The 25689-nt window shown below is 32.7% G+C and overlaps 3 protein-coding genes across 4 annotated transcripts; 1 reads left to right on the top strand and 2 right to left on the bottom strand.

The window, feature by feature from the left end:
• Positions 1-251: 251 nt before the first annotated feature.
• LOC18589787 (serine/threonine-protein kinase Nek6) lies at positions 252-5446 on the bottom strand. Of its 2 annotated transcripts, XM_088810227.1 has the most exons (15): positions 5230-5446; positions 5095-5129; positions 4817-4950; positions 4529-4595; positions 3832-3897; positions 3652-3698; positions 3354-3399; positions 3181-3261; positions 3056-3098; positions 2916-2965; positions 1967-2048; positions 1834-1883; positions 1668-1741; positions 1508-1559; positions 252-1428 (listed from the first exon to the last, which is right to left on the bottom strand). In XM_088810227.1, the coding sequence occupies exons 3-15, from the start codon at positions 4933-4935 to the stop codon at positions 475-477; spliced, it is 1731 nt and encodes a 576-aa protein (XP_088666353.1). In that variant the 5' UTR covers positions 4936-4950; positions 5095-5129; positions 5230-5446; the 3' UTR covers positions 252-474. The 2 variants fall into 2 exon arrangements, with proteins under 2 accessions (XP_088666353.1, XP_088666354.1); XM_088810228.1 differs by lacking the exon at positions 5095-5129.
• A 13565-nt stretch (positions 5447-19011) lies between these two features.
• Positions 19012-21238, top strand: LOC18589786 (A20/AN1-like zinc finger family protein). Its single transcript, XM_007014913.3, has 3 exons — positions 19012-19152; positions 19290-19362; positions 20360-21238. The coding sequence occupies exon 3, from the start codon at positions 20373-20375 to the stop codon at positions 20886-20888; it is 516 nt and encodes a 171-aa protein (XP_007014975.2). The 5' UTR covers positions 19012-19152; positions 19290-19362; positions 20360-20372; the 3' UTR covers positions 20889-21238.
• Positions 21239-22112: 874 nt separating this feature from the next.
• On the bottom strand, positions 22113-24100 carry LOC18589785 (MSF1-like family protein). The gene is made up of 2 exons (XM_007014911.3): positions 23873-24100; positions 22113-22843 (listed from the first exon to the last, which is right to left on the bottom strand). The coding sequence occupies exon 2, from the start codon at positions 22825-22827 to the stop codon at positions 22270-22272; it is 558 nt and encodes a 185-aa protein (XP_007014973.1). The 5' UTR covers positions 22828-22843; positions 23873-24100; the 3' UTR covers positions 22113-22269.
• Positions 24101-25689: the final 1589 nt, after the last annotated feature.

Genomic DNA, 25689 nt, shown 5'->3' with positions numbered 1-25689 from the left:
ACTTGCCTCATTTCTAAATCCAAGGCCTTTGCTCGGTCCTTGTTAATATGAAGAGTATATAAGTCTTAATGAAAATTATAATCGTTGAGCTCTCTTGCTACCAATTTACTGATTCAAGTCTGTTTTCTTCATTCTTTCATTTTTTCTGTCTCTAGTGTTCTTTATTTTCCAGAATTTTTCTTCTTGAAAATTCATCAAGTCATTGCTTTCCAGGGAATGACAATTGAAATCTAGGCAAAAATCAGCAAAACTTCTGTGGTTCAAAATATGAATACAATGTACAGATTATGCTGTCAGTAGATGTCTAATCATCGCATTTTGTAAGCAACATATGAGAAAATGTTGCTCAACAAACATGATGCTTAACTGAGAGACAAATACAGATGGAGACAAATCTATATCAGATTGAAAACATAAGTTACCTACTTGGTGAACCAATACTTACTACTATGAATTGGTCGATTGTTTAAGTTATCATTTTCTATGATCCATTGGTATTTTGCTTTTAGCATTCGTTAGGCTCTTTGTCAACCAAATTGCCGTTTCTCTTGATGACACAGATTCTTCCCCAAATGGTCTTAGCACACCGGTCAGTTCCTCAAGTCTTTCCTGCCTAAGTAAACTTGCACAAATCTCCAGCAGCGATTCCAGAGCTTCTGCTCTTTGTTGGCTCTGAGGATCATGCTTGATCTTTCTTTCATAATCATGCAGTATGGTTAGCGTACTCATTATTGAGAAGTCAGAAGTACTTCTGCTTAGCTCTTGCATATTGTCTTTCCTCACTTGCTTGGAACTGCTGAAGTTATGTTCTTTTGCTCTAACTTGATTTCCACATGGAAGTATCCTTCTACTTGGTAATGTTGTCTTTTGCGGAGCACTCACTGTACACAAGTCGGGGTTTTCTCCCGCATGTAAACAGCGCCTGAGCATCTTGTCATGTTCAAAGCTGTTATTTGTCTCTGCCTTTTTGTAACTAGTAAGAGCACCATTACCTATGGAATCCACAATTGCCAATCTCCTGTAATGGCTCTCATTATCAATCTTACCTTCTCTACCAGCTTCTTCAATAAGTTGAAATGGTTCCTGCTCCTGCAATACCTCTGAACACTCAGAGGTAAATTCTTGTTGCGCTTCTTTGTGATGAGCACTTGATGTACACTCCAAGATTATTCTTGAGTTACTGGCATCATTTGCAAGAAGATGTACCATAAATGCATCATCTTTTCCTTGGTGAACAATTCCCAACTCTTTTGAGGGGCTTGCCCTTTCACCTTTTGGATTCCCAGTGCCATATTTGTTGGAAAAAGGGCTTCCTTTTGGCTTACCCTTGATGCTCTGTTCAGACTTTACTGGGAGAAAGACAGGAGATAGATTCTGGCATTGGACAAGATATGGTTGTAAATGTGGATGCCTCAACAGCTCTGCAGCCTGAAGAATGAATGCAAGTCTCAGAACATGTCCGTGCTCTCAGAGGAAATAGATAAGAATGTGGAATAGTTGAACTCACTGTTGGTCTGTGTTCTGGGTTCTTTCTTAGCATGGTTTTGATCAATTGCTTCCTGCAGTAGGGAAGGTTTCCTTGTATTAGCTATGAACTTTTGGTGATGTGTATTTGTGCATAATCTTCTAAAAGTTGAGAAATTATTTAGAAAATGACATCAACTTACAGAGTAGAGGAATACACTGTTGGGAGTGGAGAAATGGAGGATCGATTGATTTTGCTGATGAGTCCTGCCATATCCTGTTTAAAGAATTGTCAGAAACTGAATTTTAGTTTGATGTTTTTCTGAAGTACATGGAAAATTGATACGTACAGATTAAGCCAACACTTACAGGAGCTCTGAACGCAGGTTGATGGGCAGCTATTTCAAACATGCAGCAACCTACCGGAAAAATGCAATTCTAAGGAAGTTAAGCCACTATGTTTTTGGTCCTAAATAAAACAACCATGTCAGATTAATATTACCTAGGGACCATATATCTGATTTGTAGCCATATGGTATATCCGCAAGAAGCTCTGGACACATGTAGTTTGGAGTGCCCACAACCTGTGTAGAATAAAAATAACATGTGTATATATCAGCTATCAGCACCTGAAGAATTGATAGCCTAAACTAATCAACTAAAACCAGTAGGTAAGCATAGAAGAGAAATTTTTAGTATCAGGAAATAATAGGTTCTTTTGCTTTCAGTTCGGATTCTTCAGAACAACAGACCATCAGATGACATTCTGCAATGTATGTCACTTGCATCCTTCTAGTTATTGACTAATAATGGATAGATACAGTGTCTTAAGAGAATAGGCCCAAAGCTCTTTACTTTTAGAATGTTAAAATGGCAATCAAGATGGCTAAGTATGTGTTAAAATGGCAATCATGATGGATAAGTATCTATGCTTGCAAAATATTCTTCTCATCTGATAGTAGGCCGAGGCTTTTAAATCTACAAAATCAATTTAATTGCTACTTTATGTCAAGCGAAGATAGCTTTTTTATGCTGTGTTCACCTCAAAAAAAAAAAGGAACATAGTCACTTTTGTTTCCCAAGAGTGTGATCTTTGGGGATAAGATTGCGGGCTTGTGTCAAAAGAAAAGAAAAAGATGTTGACATCTGTTCAGCATCTGCTGCGATAACTGTAAGGACACAGGGAGTGGCAAGAATGGCTTGAGTTGAGGTCTTGGCACTATGATTCAGATAAATAGATCAACATTTTCTTTTAGTCGTAAATATTCCATATTGTTTCTCTCTCTCTCTCTCTCTGGTTAAAATTTTCTTTCAGATTGCAATATCGATGTGTCATATTTTAGAAGACTGCTGGCCATCTTAATTTCTAAGAGAAAACAATAAAGAGAAGAGTAGAGCTAATAGGAACTCCGTTTCAAAGAGATAACATAAGACATTTATGCAGCCATTACCGTTGAAGTGAGATCCTCTTTGTTTAGCAGTTTTGCTAGTCCAAAGTCACCTATATTGAAGGAATAACATGAATAAGTGCCGTTGCAGCAATGGAAGTGAAATATAAAGAAGGCAAATTTCAGACATACAAGTTTCTCACCTAACCGAATTTCGTTGTCTTTTGTAAGGAAAATGTTAGAGCACTGGAATTTTGGAAGAAAAGTTAGTTGAAAGAATTTATGGCAACTGAACTCTTCTTAATGGAAAATAACTGAACATTCATACTTTCAGATCCCTGTGAAGGACACGGTTGGAGTGGAGGTAGTCGACTGCCAGCAACAGTTGTGTCAGCCATTTGCAAAGCTTCTGGATGAGAATAAGGGAGATGAATGAGCACTAAGCATTAAAATGTGTAGTTTCATAAGGATTTTTGTTTCTCACATATTCCATTCCATTACCTTTTCAGGAAGGAATGTCCCTCTACTTTTCTTTATCATCTCTGCCCTGCAATAACAATGTGCATATTAGCATGCATAATTATGGTGCTAAAATCTAGTTATGTATTTCTGCTTCCAGCATCTGCTCTAAGCCTAGAAAATTGTGGCATTATGTGGTGAAAAAGATAAAAGGACAAGAGTTGTAAAACAGAAAGAGAGTGAGAGAAAACCAACTGGGAATCTGCCAGTTTGTTTAATCCAACAGTTTTAAAGAATTTCTAAGTTTGACTCGGATGTTTCTTATGCAGAGCAAACTTACATGTCTCCTCCCTCACAATAACTCGTGACAATACAAACATAGGATTCCTGCAAAAAATGAATTCAAAACAGAAAATTATGGAGCTGCGATACCAATTATATTTCAAGAATAAAACACTTTTGATTGTTTGATTAGGGGATCAAACCATCCAGAAAATCAATAAAAATATGAATGGACTACCTTTTCCACCCATCCATCCTTGTACTCCACAATATATGGATTATTAAGCTTTGCTATCAAATTCATCTGCAACAGAAATATGAAGAGAGAGTTTTTATAGCATCATTTTTCTTGTAAGACTTTGAAATTTAACCAAAATCTTTCTCCATAGCCTTCTGCTCATCAATCACTGATAAGCATGAGAAATAAAACAGAAGTTATATATGCCACATGACGGAAACTATTCATTTACCTATATGAATTATTATTCTACCCAGCCAACATCTTCAGTTCACCTTAGATGGTAGCATCAGAACATTTGTCAAATATCAGAAAAACGTTTTAAATAACATAAGCATCATTTCCTAACATTCAAAGACCTGAGATGTTCCATGCTAGTTTCTCTTTTTCTTTTGCAGGTCAAACCCCTTTCAAGAATATTTTCAACTACACCAAAAACCTATTTAATGGCACTTGTTCTTCAGCTTAATTTCAAAGCCGAAAGCCAAGATACCAAGAAAGATATTCCAACATGTAGTTTAGATATCATTTTGACGTGTAGAAAGAATACAAAGCTTAAAGGAGATCAGCACATGGGGATGGAATATAGTAATAATAGTCTAATTTAAGCCATTAAGCATGATATATGCAAGAGAAATGTACACAATGTGTTCAAAGCAGTTGTGCTGAAAAGTAAGTCAGTCTTCAGAAGAATAACCTCTTGATGTGCTGTACGTTTAAACTTCTCGGTTTGTTTAGCTAAACGAATCTTTTTCAATACATACCTGCGGATTTAATATCAAAGAGCATGTATCAACACTAAAGTTATCACATTATGAAACTGCATTTGTTTAGATAGATAGATATATTCACACAATTCTAAATTATTGCTGCCAGATTAAATTCTAACACCCAAGTTTAATTCACTGTCACAGTTAAAATAGATATAGATCAAAGTTGAAAAATAAAAATCCCGGTAGAGAAGATGTGGCAGAGTGTCTCTTACTTGTTTTTCTCAGCTTTATGATGAACAAGAAATGCAGCCCCAAAAGCTCCTCTTCCAATCTGCTCTATTACTTGGTAGTCATCCATTTTCGATATCATTTCCTGGTTTTTCTTCTCCATGAGCACCTTCAGAGCCTGTGGAGCATAAGTGAAAAGCTTTTCTTCCAATGTTCACTGGTTACTCTAGGCTTTTTTGCGTTAATGTTAGGTAGTTTTCAGGCTCTGGAATATGAAGCCTAGATGTCCACCGCAGCATTAAATGGAATTTAAAGATCATACCAGAATCCAAACTGTTGGCAGGAAATTAACAAGGTCTGAATACCACCAAATTTTTGAGTCGATCAGTGATCATTCAAGAAACATGAGCACATATGTAAGAGCATTAAATGCCATACTTATGCATTAAAAGATTACCAAGAAAAGTTGTAGCAGGAAGAATTGTTGGAAATGCGAAAGCTGAAGAAAACTTGGAGAGAGATGGGATGATTGGGTTTGAAGAAAATTAAACAAGAATAAGAAGGAAGTTTAAACTGCAAAGGGGGGGAAGATTTGAGGCAAAAGCACAGGAAGAGATGAAAAAAGGGAAGGGAAGGAAAGGTTGCTGTGACAGGTATGCCAACCACAGTTTGATAATTGGATGGCAAAAGCTTTGCTTAAATTTTCAGTTTGCCTGGCTAATCATTACTACCATCACCATGTGGTTGGTATGTCACTATCTCCTTAACTAAAAATCTCTTTTTATATTTTGTGACCTATGAAAGCCAAAAAAGATTTCTGTACTGTGTACAGTGGGAAAGAAAGAATGAACGTTACCGAGGAAAACAAAGGCGGGATCTCCATGGTTGCCCAACACCATTGCATTCATTTCGTTCAAGTATTTTCTTTTCTTCCTCAAATGGCAATTGCACTCAAAACAGCATCACCTAATTATTATATCTAAATAAATTAACTAACAAGATGAATAAAATTACAATAATTTTACTTTTTCTTTCTACAGTACTATTATGTCATAATCATTTTATTACTCAACCTAAACGAAGCACGGATAGTGAACTTAATATGTCACTCTTTGCGATTCCATTCCTCTGAAAAGAAATACACCTTTTAGCTTTACGTGTACGACAAATAAATAGTACTTAGTACACATGTAAAATATATAAGAGGTGCGAGTCAATAAAAAATTAATGGGCATTGCATGTATATTCATACTATCGTACACGAGATGTACATGACGTCTCCTATGATATAATGTCAAAAAATAAATTAATTAGGTCATCGGTTATTTTAAGAATAAGCTAAAAAAAAAATCGCACTGCCTTAATATTAAAGTTGTAATGGTATGCTGTATTGATTTTCAAGAGCCCACCTATACATAATCTTCTAACCAATAGATGAAAAATGATGGCTTACTTTGAAATCAAATACCATATGATTTAAATATATATATATATATATATATATATATATTCCAAAGTATATCTGTAAAATTGGGAATTGGGACATCGGCCATCGTTATCACAAGGCACATATATAATTACACTAATAGAAAAATTGATAAGCCAAAATTAAGAGCCATAAAAGAAGTTGAGAATGAAAATTTTCTCCAAATCAAGAAACCTAGGGAGAATAGCCAAGTCATTCCCCTTATTTCTTTCACTTTTTATTCTTTTGTTTGGCTGCATTTTATTGTTGAAAATAGCCATTCCCCAATTCCACAGCTGATTTAATAGAAATAATTACAACTCGTCTTTTTCTCTCATTTTCTTTCGTTTTCTTTTTCTCTTCTTGATGTGCCTCCCACCTCTTCTCTCTCTAAGCAAGTTTGCAACGGCCCTCCTTCACAGCCACCGCCATCCTCTGTCGTCGTCTTTGCCAAGTTCTCCCTCGTTGACCCTCAAAGAAACAGCAGCAATATTGGAGTGTCGATCCGACAATGGTTGCCGTAAGATCTGGCCGTTGGAGCGCTGAACTGGCCACGGAAGCGTCAGATTTGGCGACGCGTTGGACAGATCGACCCTTCAAAGACCAGATCCGGCCGCTGTCAATGCCAAATCAACGTTCCAACGGCCAGATCTAAGTTGCAGCTACAGCCAGATTGGCGCTCCAGTGTCGCCCGCTGTTGCTCCACTTACCGACAACAGACGAGAAATGGAAAGAGGGAAAAAGGAAATATGAAAACAAAGAAAAATTGAAAAGAAATTAAAATAAAAAATTATTGATATTTAATGAAAAAATTAAAAGATTAAAAAATGAAAAATAGAAATGGAGAAAAATTATTCAAATAATTAAAATAAAAAATTATATAACTAAGTTAATGTAAATTCTTTAATAATTTCATAATCAAGTATTATTTTTAATGAAAATAGAAATTAAAGATTAAGAAATGAAAAATACAAATAAAGAAAAATAATTAAAATTAAAAATCATATAACTAAGTTAATAATAAATTATTTAATAATTTAATAATAAATTAAAAATATTAATAATTTAACAATAAATTATTGATGTTTAATGAAAGTAGAATTTATTTTTGTCTTTGATTAAAATAAATTTTATTATACTAAAAGATAATTTTATAACTTTATCATTTATTTTTTAATAATTTCAAAAATATTTTCACTAACCAAACATTAGAATAAGTGATAATATCAATTCTCATCATATTTCATTACATGAATTAAAATATATAATAATAATTTTATTTTATTTTTATAAAATAATTATTTTATTTTATTCTATTCAATTTTGCAAACCAAACGTGTCATTAAATTATGCCATATGATTATGGTTATAAAAGACATGTTTCTTGGATATAAAATATGCAATTGCAGCCCTTTGAAAGAAAAACAACTTATTTGTACAACAATATATACCAAGTTAAAATATTACAAAAAAAATCTTATTTACTTTTTCAAATCTCTTAAATTATTGTACTTTATTGAGCTCTTAAAATATTATTTTTATTTAATTAAATTTTATTTTGAATGAAAAGCACTAAAATTCATTATTTTTGCCATGTTAATTTTTCGTGGCCATTATTTTGCGATCAGCACCCACGAGGCAAAATGTTGGGATTCATAATGACTTGGCCCTTAAATGGCATGTGGCATTAGTGTACATGGCATGTCACATATGTATACATATATGCGTGTAAGAGATAATGGTCACATAAATGTTAACATGGAAAAAAATGACGAATTTTAACATTTTCATATACAAATAAAATTTAATTAAAAATAATATTTAAAGATTTAATTAAGTACAATAAAAGATAATAACTTATTTAAAATTTTTGAAGAAGTAGACCAATTTTTTTTTTTTTTAGCCTATATACTAATACTATTAAGAAGAGTAGATTGTTGAGAACTATCACTTATAGTTTCAAAAACCAATCTTGCAATTAGAGTTTGAGACTTCCAGGATAGGAGAATATTATTTTCTGTTACGTAATTTAAAAAAAATGAAGCTTGTGATGGTTGAAATGAGTATTTAAAACTTTATTTTCATGTAATGAAACATTACAAATCATCAGAATGCAACCGATAAGTAATATTTTTTAACGAAATTAAATGCTTAGCCTTGCTAGTCGATGCACGTTTCAAAGCCAAAGTTGTTGGCATAGGTGGAAAAAGGACCTTAAAGAAACAGGTTGTCCTGCCGTGCCGTGGGCCCAAGCTAGCCTTTCGAAAACTTAAATCCCAAGTTATAAGGTTGGCATGATGGGAGAACTCCAGATCTTTAACTAAACCTGTGATTGTGCCACTTAAATAAATTTCAAAGTCATCACTCGATTTTTAGTCAAAATTGAGAACCAATTTTAGACATTAGGGCCACAACTCTTGTCTTTATTAAAGAACACTTGGCTTAGAGATTTTAGTATCAAATGTGAAAAGAATCAAAGTTTTCAACCCTGCTTAGAATAATTATCCAGCCTTTAGTTAAGAATCAAATTTAAAGAACACACCTCACTTTTACTTGAAATTTCACATAATTATAAATACTAAAAATGTACCTGCGCGTTGCACACGGATATAATAATACATGTTGTAATAGTTGCGTTTATTTTATTTTTCATTTTATAAGTTTTTGTAGGTATAGACAAAGCAAGTCCATATACTAAAAATTACATATACAAAATATTATTATCGATAGTAGAAAATATTGAAATATTATGACTTAGGATCATAATATAATGCATAGATATATAGATATCGGTACAAAACATAAAAAAATATCATGACAATTTGTAATTTTATAGCATCATTGTTAGGTTAAGTATAAAAGGTAATGCTTGTAAGTAAAAATCAGCATAAGGCTTTTGCAAAGTTTCACAAAAAATGGCATTATTATTGTTACAAAATATATACAGTTAGGCAAAGTAGTGTTTCAATGTTCAGCCGGCATTCGAAGCATATACACAAAAGATATAGTTATAATGTATAATATTACATGCCACCTCGAAACAAAAGAATGAGGCATTTTAATACGTAGCTAGCAATTAAATGTCAAGATTTCATATTAGATATAGATGAACAAAAAGTTTCAGTAATATTGCACTTTAATCAAGGTTTTGATTCGATGTGTACCATGTTTGCAAACAGTGGCTGAGCAACTAAGGAGTATCATATATTGTTTGAAATTTTTATTAGATCTCTCAATGAAAATATTGCATGAATGCATATGCAAATACATGAATATTTTACTTACAATTTTCCATCATCTTCAACCAATGGTTTTCCTAATTTTCCTATAGAAAGAATTTCTTTTAGAAAGCCATGCATTAGTTATTTAAGTTTCAATTTAAAAAAATGAAGCCACTAATCCCAATGTTATAAATCTAAGAAACATAAGCAATTATCTCAACAACTCATGAACTAAAGCAAAAACGTTAAAATTTTATGAATAATACACAGCTTACATCAAGCATCCATGAAGAGTATGTACGAACAATTAAAAGACGCAAACTTTAACATCCATCAGCAACAGAATTTCTTCATCCATAAAAAAGACTTTTTGTTTCTTTGTATCTCTCAAAATGTGCAAAAGAATCTAATTTATTTAAAACTTCAATGTTGATATCTCAACTATAAGTTGTTCATCAAAAGTGCTAGAAATGTGTGTCAAATTTGAAGTGTTGAACATTCAAATGAAGAAAGATATATTTCAAAATGCATCATTTTCATTTCATGCTTGCAGTTTCAAACTATATGAAATAAGGAAAAAATAACCTAATAACAAGCAGACGAAGAGAAAATATGTAAACTAAAGTTTACCGTATTGTAATCCTAACCTAGCTTTGTATTTTTTCTTGGATGATTCTTGTCCTTGGCTAGTGGTAGCACTTTCCTGAGGAGTGTTTTCTGGGAAAAGTTCTTTGGCCACCTGTGTGTTTATTGGTGATGGTAGGTGTCAAGCCCGACCTTATAAAATACTTTCCATGTCATTCATATGATTGACAATATGCTTGCATACTTGGAAAGCCCTGAAAGAAAAATCGTTAAAAGACGACAATGTACCAAATGGTACAATTAAGTTAATTTAAGTCTCGAACTAGATCAAATAGAGAATTTAAAATGAAATTAAGAATATTAAAGTCCCAGAATGATTTAATATGGTGATTTGGAGTTCGAGGATCAATTTGAAGTCAAACTAGAATTTTTACTGTCCAAGGGCAAAATGGTCATTTGCCACCCAAGGACACAATGGGAATTTTTAGAAAAGAATTTTTTTAGCCCCATTTGACTTATTGGAGTATGATTTGAGTATTGGAGTATAATTTGAGGGTTTGGCAGTGAAAAAGTTTAATTCCAGTGATTTCTAGAGTGTAGGGGCAAAATCGTAATTTTGCCACCCGCAGACAAAATTTGAGATTTTGAGAGAATTTAGATCAAATTTGACAAATTGGAGAATGGTATGAGTATAAGGGATGAAAAATATGTCTATGGGAAATTTTTCAATTTTTGGGGCAAAAATGTAATTTTTGACTTTTACGGGGGTAAAAGTGTAAATTTTAAAAATTACTCCACCAAGACTTTGGATAAGTCTGAGAATTTTACCTAAGCTATGGATATGTGGGACAAGTGTATGGTGAAAATTTGGAAACAAATGGATGGCTAGAATTTAAGGAATTAATAAAACATTAAAAAAATGAATAAAATAATATTATATTATTTTAAGCCTTTAAAAAGGTAAAAATTCCGGAATTCTCATCTTCTTCAGCTGTCCAAACCAGGGGAGAAAAGGGAAAAAAAAAAAACAAGAATCCTACCTGAAAAATTTGGGGAAAATCAAGAGAAATCAAGAAATCAAGCATTAAAAAGGTAAATTTCATTGATTTTCCTTGTGATTTTCACTACCCATGCATTTTTTTCTCATTTCCATGCAAAATTAGAAAGTGGGTATGGACACCCATGCTGGCCAAACCTCCATGGATGAGTTTTGAGCTTGATTTTTGGTTGATTTTAATTGAATTAAGTGATTTTAGTTAAGTTATATTGAAATATAGCAAAAATAAGCTAGAAATATAATTTTCTCCCATTGAAACCCATTATGCTGAATTTTTAGGGGAATATTGGCTGCTGATCTTGATGGTTATTTGAGGAATTATGATGAAAAATGATGAATTATGAGCCTAGAAAAATAATGGAAATTTTCGGAGCAAAAATACAAATTTTTACCCACTAGGGGTATTTTCGTAATTTGTTATCGAGACTGATAATTTGCACCACACTGAGGGACATTAAGTCAATTTGGGTGCAATTGAGGTATAGAAACTGAAAAAAATTAATTTGGAGTTTAAACGGACGCGTATATCAATTTATCGGGTAAAAGATCGAAATAGGCTAACACCGCATTTAGGCAAAAATTTAGACATTTTTGCATTCCATATCAAGCATTAGTAGTCTAAATTAGTTTAATTTCAATTTAGTACCAATGTGGTGAATTTCTCGATTTTGTACTGTGTCAAGGTGGTGAGTCCTCTGATAAAGGCAAGAGAATTGCACCCGAGGACCAATAGTCTGAGTATTTTGAAAATCCTCACTCTAGACACGGTGAGTAACCTTACCATCATTTTAATTATCTAAAGTATGTTTTTATTCGGTTTTGGTGAATTTTATGAAAATGAGTTTAAATGGTAAATTTTTATGTTTTGTAAACAAAATGAGTTTAAATGAAAATATTTTATAAATTGTCTTGAAACGAAATAACGATTTTGAAAATAGAGTAATTGGAGACCACTGATATGTTGTAAATTTAAAATTGAATTAATGGCTTATGTTATTGTATTGGCATGACTGGCTGGGCTATGTTTTTATGAATTATATGAATTGCTTTATTTTACCCTTGCAGGCTGGGTAGTAATATATTAGCCCTGTCATGCTGTCAAAATTTTATTGTATGGTGGGTTTGACCTGCTGCAGTGGGTTGGATTCTGTGGACTAGCCTATTAGAGGGGCACGGAATCCTGTTATATTTTTACCTCGGTTGGAGAGGCGAGTAGGGTAACTCCTGAGGTATAACTTTTAGAGTTCACTTCACGCCAAACCACCTCGTGAAAGGGAACTCGGCCAACGTCAAGGAATGGCTATGTTTTCAAAATAAAAACATGACTTTCTAATAGCCTTGGCGGACTCAGTTGGGATAGCCCTCGGCCAAGGTATCCCAAATAATTGAGTATGATAATAATTTTTGGCATGAGCCAAGCTTTTTAAGAAATTCATAAGCCATACTGATTACTTGTTTTAAATAAATTGATTTCATTTGGTTGAAATAAGTTGAAAGATGATAAATTACAGTTTGATGAAATGTTTTAATAGTCTCCTTTTACTCGATTTTAGATATTTTGAGTGATGTTTGTTTACTCACTGGGATTTTATAATCTCACCACCCTCATTTCCACCCATTTCAGGTTCAGAATAGATTGTAGATAACTGATATCGGCAAGGATTACAGTTGAACTTGCCACATCCAAAGACTGTAGGTTCATTTCTTTTGATACTTTTGATCATTCGTGGGCCCACGTGTCACTGTAAATTAAATTCTATACTTTGGTTATCTGTATTACGGTATGTAAGAATTTATTTTGCTTTTACACTATAAAAATTATTTATGCAGTGTTCTTAAAATATCGTTTTATGTGAAAATTAAATATTTTATTGAATACTTTTATTTTATTATAACAGTCATAATTCCATTTTAAACGAATGTTTTAGACATCCAAAATTATTTTTGATTAAGAAATATGTGTTTTCCACTTACATACTATATTTTTAGATGATTTTTGAGATTTTTGGGATAAATGACAAAAATACCCCTGTGAGACAGAAATTATTATTTCATTTGTTTAAGTTGGAAACAGTTTAAAATCTTTTAAAATGTGGTATTTGGAAACAGTTTCCCACAGGGGAAATGAGAAGCTGATATTAAAGCCTTGCGGAGTCTCGGTTGACATTCCGGGTAATGAATGTAAATTGAGACGTCGCGGCGGTTGTCACGGGCTCGATGGGAGTTCCGGGTCGTGACAGTAGGAGCTGCTGCTTTGGTTGTTCAATTGTTAATGAAGGTGTTGAGGATACAACAATGCTTGTAGAAGTTGGAGTGGCAAGTTCTTACTTTGCCATCACATCACAATTGAATAGATTGTAATTTGAAATTCTTGTTTTAATTGCCTTTAACGTCAGACTTATTATGAATGTCCTCGTTTGGTTGATTAAGGCCTTAACAGGTCCAGGTAATGTCATGCAATGGATAGTGTTAAGTGTTGAAAGTTTTGTGATACTCGCTCCAACTAGCTTCTCTGCCACTTTACCAAAGGCTACTAATCCCATTTGTGTAGTGCTACCTTGCATAATCAGTTGTATAAAATATCTGCAAAATTGAATTTTAGCTTTTACAGATGAAAATAAAGAGCTGGTAATGAATTTGAAAGGTATTAATACCAGCAATACATGTATTCTATAATAATAATTTTAAAATGTTTCAAATGCTAACACAATGAATAATAGACATGCTTATAAAATTAATATACAGATACCGAAACTTGTTTTCAAGTGAAATGAGAATATTAACTCATTATAAAATATGATTCTGACAAAGAAATGAATTATGTTCATGTATATATATTCGATTGTAAACATCCACATTCTAGAATGGAAGAAATGACTAAAATGGTAAGGTTTTAAATGTTAAAAATATGTGAATGTTTGCTCGATTTGAGCTAGATCACCACATATCCACCAAAAAGTTTTTTCCTCAATGTGAAGGCAAATGTTTAGATCATTGTTGTTATACCCAATGTATTACACGATCTTAGAAAAATGATACTGTCATTATTTTGTCACTCAATATATTCATGTATATTTTTATTTGAGCAAAACAAAAAAAGTAATTATTAAAATAAAAAAAACAGTTACTACTAAAAAAAAGCTAGTCTTTAAATGAAAAAGAATGTAAATTTAATAACTTTAGGAATTGTTTTATCTATATTTGTTTTGCACAAAACGTGTGTTACAGAAATGTGGTATTATAAATAAAATTTAGGAAAGCATTAAATTCATGAAATGAAGATAACTAAGAATATAAGAGTTTCATTATTTACTTACATTGGGAGCAGTGTCTTTTCTTCATGTTGAGTGCCCCAGTATTTTCCAACACAAAATCGTAAGGCTAACTCACATTCGTTACATAAATTGTAAACCATCCATTGCTGCAATCAATATCAGTAATTGTTACACGTATCTTATATTTAATGTTCTGCAATATATGTTTATTGTCAGTATTTTTGTGTTTAACATTTGGTTTCGAAAATTGTTTATTCAGGTTTGCTTTTACTTGGGTTTTGGTTGGGCCAACTGCATTAATGGCTACAATAGTTGATTCTTCAATGTTGTTATTGTTTTCAATTTATGGATGTGAGTCCATTTTCATGTTTATAATTTGCACACTAAATGGTATTTCTTGATATCTGTGAGTTAAAAGATTTGTGAACTGCTATTTTATATTTGAATTGCTATTTATAGTTATAATATTGATATTACCTTTGTTTAAATGCTGCAGTTTCAGGTATATCTGGATCGATATATATCTTGGTGATCAAACAAGACGAAAGGTAAGGGGTATATGTAAGAGTAGCAAACAATTATAAAAAAATATGACAAATAGTGAATAATATAACTAATAATAAATGATATTCTTACTCATGTATTTCTTCACTATTGTGGTGGCCAAGACAATAACAACACTGATCACTGCATCAAGAAGGTGGTCTTCATTTATGTTTTCAACTTTATCAGCATATAAAATAATTTTGAAGTTGTTGCCATTGTACATAAAAATACCAAGTATGAGATTCGATGTAAAAATTTATTCACCCATAAGATCAAATGTGTATATGACTTTTTTTTTAACTTGAGATCCTCAATGTAAAGGTCACGTTTTTTAAGGTCATTTGTTTTGTTATGCAAGCGGACCTTTGCAATATTGGTCATTGATTTTAAAGCCCTAATAAAATCTGTTAGGTTCTGAAACATCATTTTAATTGGGGTTAGTCACTATTTGCAATGTCAATAATGAAAGATGATGTTATAGAAATCATGCTTTAGCAGTTTAGGAAATAATTGAGTTAGTCATATTTGTCAAGATAGCGTCATATCTGTCAAGATAGCATCATATCAGATCCTTGTATTAAGCTGATTAAATAATGCAAAAGTAAAATACGATGAAGGGTATGGGGAGAAATCTTCATGAAGCTCTTGGATTTGGGTATTCCTCATAAACATTCTAATTATATTTGAAGAAATGGCGTTAAAATTTGACTTTTTATCACTTGTTTGAAACTTACTGATTCGATACAGAGATCCTTCTTTCAATTGAGGTCAGAATTGTGGCATGTCTAGGGTTCTCACCATAAAATGCAACTCATTTCTCTATTGAATGAACAATACGAAATGTTATCACCAATTTGTAACTCTAAGAATGCAAAATGCAATTTTAACATTAAAATTATTTTTCAACGGTCAACCATATAGAAATAGAAGCAAAATTTTAGTATCTTGATATGTGAACTACCCAAATTTTGAAATGAAACAAAAATCTTTGTTTTATTAATATTTAAATAAAGAAAAGTATGTGTTTTGTTAATATCTCAGAATTCTGACAATCAAATGAAAATATAAATTAATACACATTAATATAGGTTGGAGGAATAAAAAATCAGTATGGCATAAAAAAATTGTTTGATCCCAAGTAAAGGAGTAACAATCCACCATAACTTGTCTCCTAACCAACCATACTGCATTTTGCCGTCATACAAAGATATAAGCAAAATTCTATTATCTTGATATATGAAGTACCCAAATTTTAAAATGAAACAAAAATATATGTTTTGTTAATATTTAAATAGAGAAAATTTTTTGTTTTGTTAATATCTCAAAATTCTAATAACCAAATAAAAATATAAATCAATTTATATTAATCTAGGTTGGAGGAATTAAAAATATGTATGGCATAAAAAAATTTGATCCCATACAAAGGAGAAGCAATCCATCATAACTTGTCTACTAACCAACCAGATTTGATTTTGCCTTCTTCATAATATAAACAAAGTTCAAAGTTTGGATGGTAATCCCTTACATTCTTCTATCATTGTAATAGTAACTAATAATAGAAAGGAATATCCTCAAGAATTCTATATAATAAGTTTACTACTGTAGCAAGGTAGGGTGAAGTGTTTGTGGAAGAATTGGACCACATAATAACTTGAAATTATATTTATTGGTATTTTAAATTAGCTATTTAGTTGCCACCAATTAACTTTGATATTTTATAACAGTAGAGAATGAAATAATTAAAGATTTCTTTGTTGACATTTTTATTTTGTTATAAGTAACAATTACAAAGCAATATCAATTTGATTGTTGTTTATACAATTGTAGAATGCTCTTTCCTAATTGAGAAATGACCAAACTCTTTGTAATATATATGCTATACAAGGATTGGTTTAATGCTTATGGAATGGTATTTAATTTTCAAAGAAAAATCCTGTTTAATTATTAAAAAAAGTATGTACTTGTGCATTAGTTGCTAAGAAATCAAGGCTGAGGAGTGTGTCCGGACAATTTGGATCGATTGATTCCCATAGGCGCACAATCCTTGCTTTCATTGATGTAGCTAGTTGAAAAGATTCATAGGTCATGTAGGAATTGATCTGCCATTGTTATCCAATATTGATATCAAATGGGTTACGCATTTTAAATTAAATGAATATTCAAGAGTAAAATATATATGTTATACAATAAGTTTAATTGGTAAATAAGCATAAATTAAAGTAATTATAAGACAGAAGTTGAAAATAAAATATAAGTTAGAGAAACAGATCTCTATGTAATAATATGGGTTGAAATGTTATAATCAAGGTAGTGTTAATTTCTGGCCCTTTGGCCGATGGACAAAAGCAAGCGTTGATAGACCATCAAAGTTTGTTTTCTTTTTTTTTTTTGGCAAAATTTCACTTTAATTCAAAGAAATCTGAGTGTAAATTTTGGTAATTATAGCAATTGCCAGGAATATATTGTCCTCAGTGTTAGGGTAGTGTGACGCTCGCTTCGTGCACCAAGTGCCCCCGAGTTGGTGAAAGGCGTCATAGGCCTTTGGTTGATTGGGCTGGTGTAATACAACCCTTAACCTGTCCCTGCTAATATTCTTTTGAACAAAGGAAGATTAATAAGTTTTGATAGACAAATAAAGGATGGAAAATATTTGTCTTTCATTCAACCAAAAACGATAGACACATGGAATCCACAAATTAATTTTGCTTTCATTTTTAAGAAAGAAACATTTGATTTTCTTTTTCTTTTTCTTTTTCATTTTATGTTGTAGATGGAGAATTGAACATTTTTATCTCTTACTTGGTTTCCTTCGTATTGATGAAAATTAATTTTTTTTTTAATTTTACACATACATATATATGTTCACATAATTATATTTCTCAAGACTACAATCAAGTTTAACCATTCAGATTAAAATGAAACTCTATCCCCTTTGTACTAAAAATTGAGAAAATAATGTAACATTAACCGTAACTAAATTTTTGTTGTTCTTCCAAAAATTGAAACGACGAAAAAAAGGAGAAAGTAAAGAAACTTTCATGATTCCATGCATTCTGCTTCAAGGTAAACACATCCTGTATGATTGGCAGACATGGGTTCCACGCCTCCACCCCATAACAAACCCAAGTTTCTTTCTAGGCTGGCTGGGCTTGTAAAATTGACAAGCACCAACCCTCCCACCGCTAATCATTTTTGGGCTTTAACCTTAATTCCCCCTTTAATCAAGTTCAAGTACTCCAATAAGCATTGAATAACTACTTACATTATTTTAAGTTTAGATCATTTCAAGTCTATATTCGAATTCAAGCCACTTCTAGATTAAATCATTCATTTTTTTTTTTTTTTACATCCATTCAAGTTTATGTCAAGCTTGAATTACTTTTAATTTTAACTTAAGTTGAATCGTTATATATTTAACTTGAGCTGAATTCTAAAAGAACAAAATGATAAAAAATAATGCTTAATTTAAGCTTATAGTCAGTATAAGTCTAAATCATTTAAAATTTTAGTCAATTTGAGCTTTAAATTACTTGAATATTTATATAAACAAAGCATAATAACCTTTTAATGTTTGAACTATCAATGGAATATGTCTTGAATAATACTTTTGAGGAAAGAAATAAACTTTTGTATTATATATTATTATGAAATTTATTCATTACGTGTGATGGAGAGTATGAGTATGAGAGTGGAATTATAATTTTATTTAATTGATGAAGAGAGAAAAAGTAGAAAAAGGTTAGTCCTTTAATGTAATGAGTAATTAAGTATTAAAACGCTCAATCAACCTTGAAAGATTTCTTCCTCTATCAAGCAAAGGGAAAACAATGTTAATATGTTACTGCAAAGCCTAACTTAACAAGTAAGGCTTGTCCTTCCCAACATGCAACAACAAAAGCATCTAACTTGACGCCTATTGGACCGTCATATTCCTATTCTTCATCAGGGTGAGAGTTATCATCTTTTATGGACAAAACCGTTATTCTCATTGAAGTGAAGGACAAATCAGGAATAAGAAATCAACACGCGCACCCAATTGGAATCCCCCACGTCATCCCTAATCAGTAAAGAACGTTCGTTGGCAGAGAAAACCAAAATAAATAAAGTCATTTAAAATCACCAAATCGAAGAGACGCAAAGGAAACAGAAGAACAAAAGAAACATCTCTCTCTCTTAGGGCTTTTGCTTTTCAGTGGTTCAATCCTGGGCGATCTGGTCCATAAATTCTAGGGTTGGGGTTTTGATCTCTTATCTTGATATTTTGTTTCTGATTTTTCAATTTTTGGCGTTATTTTTTCCATGGGCTTATTTGGTTTTAATTGATATTTTCAATTTTTTTTATTGGTCTTATTTGACCTCTTAAAACAGGGGCTCATCGGATGCGTTTTTGAGCTCCAAGATAGGTTTTGGGAGTCATTTCACTAACTTCTCTAGCTAACAGGTCAGCCCTTCTTTCTTTATGTCTTTTTATCATTTTTCCTTTTGATAGCTGGGTTGAAATATTGCAGTATTATTATTATTATTATTTAAATTTGGTGTGATGGATGAAATTATTTTTGCATGCATGTCAAGGAGGTGTTACTTTTTTTTCAGTATGTTTTAGACTGTTTAATTTTGAGTATTATAATTCAGGAAAAAAATATATTTATGGGTATAATTCTGTTGTTTGAAATTCTTTTAGTTTTCCTTGTTCACTTGGTGTATGTCTTTTGATATTTTTCTTGATTTTGACGTTAGACGTGGGCCAAAAAAAAAAAAAAAGAAACCTCAGAGAATTTTTTAGGAACAATCTGCTGAGAAAATAATACTCTGTGAGAGAAAAAGTTATATGCGTAGGCAGGAGTTTTTCTACACAGTGTTGGTGAATTATTAGCTGATTGTGAACTTGGAGAGCCGCATTTATATGCGATGCAGAATGGTGTATATCGAAATAAGATGTTTGACATTCATTTCCTTATATTTTGTTGAAAACTTGAAAGTCTTGTTTAATTTTTGTATCGTAGTGTCCACAATTCAATTTCTAGTTATACACCAACATTTTCCTATTTCTTCATCTTTACTTACTGGTCTTTGTAAAGCAGTGCTTTTTGGTGGAATCAATGTTTAATTTGTAAGGGAAGTTTCCTGCTTTGCAAAATTAAGATAGTAGTATTTGTTTCTCACTGTTATCTTTTAGTTCATGAATAAACAGTCACATTTTACAGGAACACATACACTTTAGTGGCTAATGCTTATATCTTGTAGAGTTCTGCTTTTTTATTTGCTTGATTGGGACTTGAAAGGGGAATAAATGGCTATTATCAATATAACAAAGGTTCATTTGCATTTACTGATGATTTCATATATGTGTCATCCAGCATTAACTGTGAATTGCCCCTGGCTCTTAGCATTGTCAATTTTACTTGTTAGATTCTCATATTTAAATATACTTGCTACAGGAGAGGTGAAGAAATGGACCATGAGAAGACAGGATGCCAAGCTCCTCCTGAACGTCCTATTTTGTGCATTAACAATTGTGGTTTCTTTGGAAGTGCAGCGACTATGAACATGTGTTCCAAGTGCCACAAGGATATGATATTGAAACAGGAGCAGGCTAAACTTGCTGCATCGTCTATTGATAATATTGTGAATGGATCATCAACCGGCAATGGGAATGAAACCGTTATTGCTACTGATGTAGATGTGCCAAATTCTGTGGAGCCAAAGACCATCTTAGTTCAGACATCCTGTCCATCTGGCTCAGGAGAGAGCATAGAGGCAAAGCTGAAGGAGGGCCCAATCCGGTGCAGCACTTGCAAAAAGAGGGTTGGTTTAACAGGGTTTAAATGTCGCTGTGGTAACCTTTTCTGTACATCACACCGCTACTCAGACAAACATGATTGCCCCTTCGATTATCGCACTGCTGCACGAGATGCTATAGCTAAAGCCAATCCAGTTGTCAAGGCAGAGAAGCTTGATAAAATCTAAATACAAATGGGATGAAGTTTCATGCTTTGAAGTATGTTTGCTCATTTTCCTCCGAGAGACTCTTTCTGAGTTGGCCACATGTCTTATCAGGTGTCCTTATTTATTGTTATATATGCTGGGAGACAGGGCTATCTAGGACATCTATGCACTATGAAGAACTCTATATCTTGTGATTGGCGAGAATTTATATGTTGGCATCAGTGTGTCTTAATCTGTGGTGGTTTGATGTACTCTGTCATTTGTATGTGTCATTCTGTTTCATATGCCATTTCGCTCTAGTTCTGGTTGTTAAAATGGTATTGTGCAATTTCAAGATGATATGAAGATGATCGTGGATGTTCTCGTGGGTAGCTGTGTAAATTTCAATTATGCTTCTCATTGCATTATCCTCGTATTATATTTTCAAGTCCTTGGCAAATCTTGTACTTATATTTGTGGTGCTTGACTTACATGAATGATGATTTGTGCTATTAATGGCATTTCATTCTCTTTTTCATGTGACCACGTAGTTCTTAAGGAGAAAAGATTTGAAAACTAGCCATCAACTTGGAATGTCAATGACGTAGGCAAGGCGTGGGGAGTATACTCCTCGTTCCCATTCAAGGCGTGGGGTTATGCCTCCCGTTACCTGGCCTTGAGGATCCACAGCTCCATGTTTGATGTTTGAGTTAACAGGCCAATACCCTCAACCCCTAGGTAAACTAGGAAAGGACAATTCCTCCCCTAAGGAGAGTGGAGAGTTGGTCAATTCGTTAGCCTTGTTTTATGTGGTGTCAGTTGCGAGGAAGTACGGGAGGATGGTGAGAATGCTTTAATCGGAATGAAGTCATCTTTGGGCACCAACGGAGCCTGCAATAACAACCGGGATTTAAATTTGAAGAAACATATGATTTGGATCTTAAATTAGATGAAACAAATGATTGAACTCCACCGGAGATGACAATACGTATTTCATAGTCGGGTATTCCCTACCACAGCTACCTCAACTAGGTTAAAGTGCAAGGCCAAGCAAGTTGACATCCTTACATCAACATAACAACCAACTCAATATTTTCACAAAAGTAATGATTCCAAGGACTTGATTCCATGAGAGATCATGACATCATGAAACACAATTAGATAATTTGATTTTAAATCAAATTTGTCTAGTTTTATTAATTAAGTAATTTCTATATATTTCTTGGTGAAGTTAAATTTTGTAATTGTAATTAAACCATATCAAGATTTCGTAACAACTACAATAGAACCGAGTCTATTGTGTTTGCACCGAGTCTAGAAAGGACATTCAAAATTAACCTTTGGTGGTTTTGCATCTTACATTCTTTTGTTATTCCCTACTCCAAGGGAGAGACAACTGAAAACTGAAGTGTGAAAGTCAGAATTATAGAGCCATCCCACTAGATTCAGCTTCAAGATACTTACAGATCCTCTCCATAACCTCTCTGCCCTTCGCACTATTTTGCATAAACCTCTCAGCACACCGTTGCTCAACTTTTTCTGCCATGGATGCCAGAGCTGATAAAGGCTTAATACGAATACTAGTCTCCTGTCGACAAATTGTCCAGCCAGTTGGATTATCTGGGTGAGGATCATACCGTATCTTCTCCTCTACCTCTATGAACTTCTGGAGACTGACATTACGGGTTGTAAGTTGCATTGACTTAGATTGGGCATCAACAACTGTCGATTCAACACAGTGGCAGATATCCTGGCCAATGATTTTGCGAATAAACCATGGCCCTGGAGCATGGATGGTAAGAGCACGAGTAGTGTAAAGCCTGCCAGAGTCAGGATCAAGTCTGCGGTTCAATGTGTCAACTTCAAGAATATGCGACAAGGTACGTTTGTTCTCAGGGTCAGCAAACTTGCGCCAAGATGCAGAAGTTACTCGTTCCCATGGATGCTTGTAAATGTGATCTTGAGTATATCCTTTCACCATCACGATTTTTCTAATCCTATTGATAGATAAAAAACAACTTAGTTTACAAAAAAATGTGCATCCATGATTATTCAGGCAGAGTTCAATTCTGAATCTCAAATGAAAGCAAATGGTAACTAAATATTCAGAAATCCAGGTAGATTTAAGATCTAGGCTCACTTAGATGTTTCCAAAACTAAAAAATTTATCTAATCATCATAAAATGTACCTCTGCGTACTTCTCAAATCCGATTTCCAATCTAGTGTAAATTTGGAGAAACTGACCCTTATCATCCACATCAAATTCAAGTATAAAATTCTTTTTGAACATAACATAAAGGCCTATGCTCTTATATAATTAAAATTATAACAGCAATAATAATGTAATAATTTACAAGTCGTGCTAGGAGTGGGAGTATTCACATTTTTGGCTTGTGAGGGAATCAAAGAATTACACAGGTGGATTAAAAGAAAGTACCTTTTTCAATAAAGGGGTAAGAAGAAAATGAAGTTCCAGCAGTTAAACACCTAATAATTGAAAGCATCAACTACATCTAAATACAATTCAGCAGCTTTTTCTTCAACTATCATACGATCTAAATAAAAAAAAAAAAAAACAGAAACTAAAATTCTGTCATGGCCTTCAATCTTTCAGTAGCTAAACGCCTAAATCTAAAACTTCCAAAATAAACAGTAATTTAGCCCAAAGAAAAAAAAACGTGAAACTAATCGAATGAGCATTCAAATCCAAAGAGACCCAGAAATATATTATAACAAAAACAACATCTAAAACCCAGAATGGATTCAAAGAAGCTTAACACCCTATCAATCAATTGGACCCCCAAAAGCAGAAGAAATGCTAAAGCACAAGCTCGAAACCGTCTTAGAAAGTAAACGGGAAAAAAAATCCAACAAATTATAATTTCTCCTATAAGTTAGAGTTGATTAAATTTGATCATTTTGAAACATCCATGAAAGAATTGTATAAAGAGCACAACAACAAAAAAAAAAAACCCAGAGATGAGAAAAAGAAACAAATGCGGAATTTAGGGAGAACAAAACGCACCGTACGGAAAAGCTGCGGGAGAGTGAAACCCTAAAATAGATCTTTACAGCATAAAAAGACAGAGAGAGGATGGATGATATTGACGGGTGGATGTCTGAATTGTAGTACTAAGAGCTTTGACGGGGTGGTTTTGCAGAGAAGGACCGCCTGTGAGTCTTTTCTAACCCAATTTGTCTGTTTTCTTTTTCTTTACTAAGTTTGGGGCAACAAACAGAAAAAGAGAAAATGCAATCGATTTTGTAGAGTATTTAAAACAAAAAAAAAAAAGTTATTACAGTATTACTAGTGCTCGTTAAAATTGTAAGAGAAAATTTGGATTTTCCTTTTACAGTGTATTTTTATTTTTAATTTAAAATTGTCCTTGATTTTTATTTAATAAAGTATGTTTAAATTAATATACTATTTCTCCAATTTTTATTTTTGGACATCATAAAAGTAGTTTGCTAGTATACTAACACTCACTATGCTTGCAGAGGCCCGGCCCTGCCCAAATTTCGGGCCTCAATTTTTGACCAGGCTCGGCTCTGATTGAACAGATAAAAACCAAGGCCTGCTCATTTAGGCCCATGTATAATAATTTTTAAAGTAATAAATAGAGCAAAATCTGAAATTTCTATTTTAATTTAAAAAATTATAAAGATGGTAACAATAAAAATTCAAATAAAACATAATTGTGTAAAAAATTGAAATTCTGAAAAGGAATATATGGCAACTAAATTATTTTGAAAAAAGATTGCCGGTGGTTGAGTGGGCTTTGTTTCAGGCAATTAGAACTTGAACAAAATCAAGCCATAAGCAAGTACAAACAGATATCAAATACTAGAATATAAAAGTAGACATCAGTTCAAAGAGACAGAAAAAATTAGGTGCAATAGAACAGAATCCGGTGACAAGCTTTGCCATGAGCAAACCCAAAAAATAAAAATAAATCAACCTAACAAGAAGCAGGAGGATTGCAGACTTGATGATGATGATGATGTCGTTGTTATCGTTGGGAAACGTGAAGTAGGTTTCTTGATCAATTGGCTTTGATGAAGAAAAAGTGATGGAAGTATATTGAAGAGAAATGGTTTGGAGCGTGGAAAGAAGCCTTGCTCTTTTATTCTTATCGGTAGTTTTTGTCATTTAATCATTTGTTTTGGATGCAAAAAGATAAATTTAATAAAAGAGTTGAGTGTGACTCTCCAATTTTTTTATTATTAGGTAAAAAGATTTTGATATGATTGAATTTCTTTTCTGATATCTCATTTGAGACAACATATGGTGAATGAAACATTTCGTGTTTTGATCAAACTCATAATTTGGTGGAGAAGAGCATCTTTTGAGAGTTATCTTATTGGCATACCACTCTTATTTGTCACATTTTGGAAATGTTGCATATTGAACATAATATCTTTTAAGAATATATTCAATATAATGATGGATGTTAAGGGCAAGATCAAAGCCAACATAAAGGCACAATAAGATTTAGAGGTATATTACAGGTGCCCATAACTGGAATTGGTTGAAAAAAATGGAAAGGTTTTCTTCCTTAAAGCCTCATACAGTTTAAGTAGGGAGAAAAGAAAAGTTGTTTGTGTGTAAGTGAAGCAGTTGAGATTTTTAGATGGTTTTACATCGGATATAATTTTGTGTGTTAATGAGATGGAATGTAAGTTTTATGGGATGAAAAGTCATGATAGTCATTTTTTTTTTTGCAACGATTGCTCCTAATTGCCTTTTGATATAATGCCTAACTTAATTTCAAATGCTATAATTGATCTATCTCATTTTTTTGGAGATTTGTACTTAATTGAATTATTGTTGATAAGATGAAG

The sequence above is a fragment of the Theobroma cacao genome, chromosome 9 (assembly GCF_053813885.1).
Source record: "Theobroma cacao isolate CCN51 chromosome 9, ASM5381388v1, whole genome shotgun sequence".
Classification (NCBI taxonomy): Eukaryota; Viridiplantae; Streptophyta; class Magnoliopsida; order Malvales; family Malvaceae; genus Theobroma; species Theobroma cacao.
The sequence above is the reverse complement of the archived record's forward strand: the minus strand, read 5'-3'. Positions and strand labels throughout refer to the sequence as shown.

Bases quoted from the DNA above. Each gene is read 5' to 3' on its own strand.
- LOC18589786 (XM_007014913.3), top strand. From the start codon at position 20,373: ATGGACCATGAGAAGACAGGATGCCAAGCTCCTCCTGAACGTCCTATT.
- LOC18589787 (XM_088810227.1), bottom strand. From the start codon at position 4,935: ATGGAGAAGAAAAACCAGGAAATGATATCGAAAATGGATGACTACCAA. The intron at 1,884-1,966 runs GTAATATTAATC...TTTTTCCGGTAG, and splicing joins ATCAGATATATGGTCCCTAG to GTTGCTGCATGTTTGAAATA. The intron at 1,429-1,507 runs GTGAGTTCAACT...TTCATTCTTCAG, and splicing joins ACCCAGAACACAGACCAACA to GCTGCAGAGCTGTTGAGGCA.
- LOC18589785 (XM_007014911.3), bottom strand. From the start codon at position 22,827: ATGGTGAAAGGATATACTCAAGATCACATTTACAAGCATCCATGGGAA.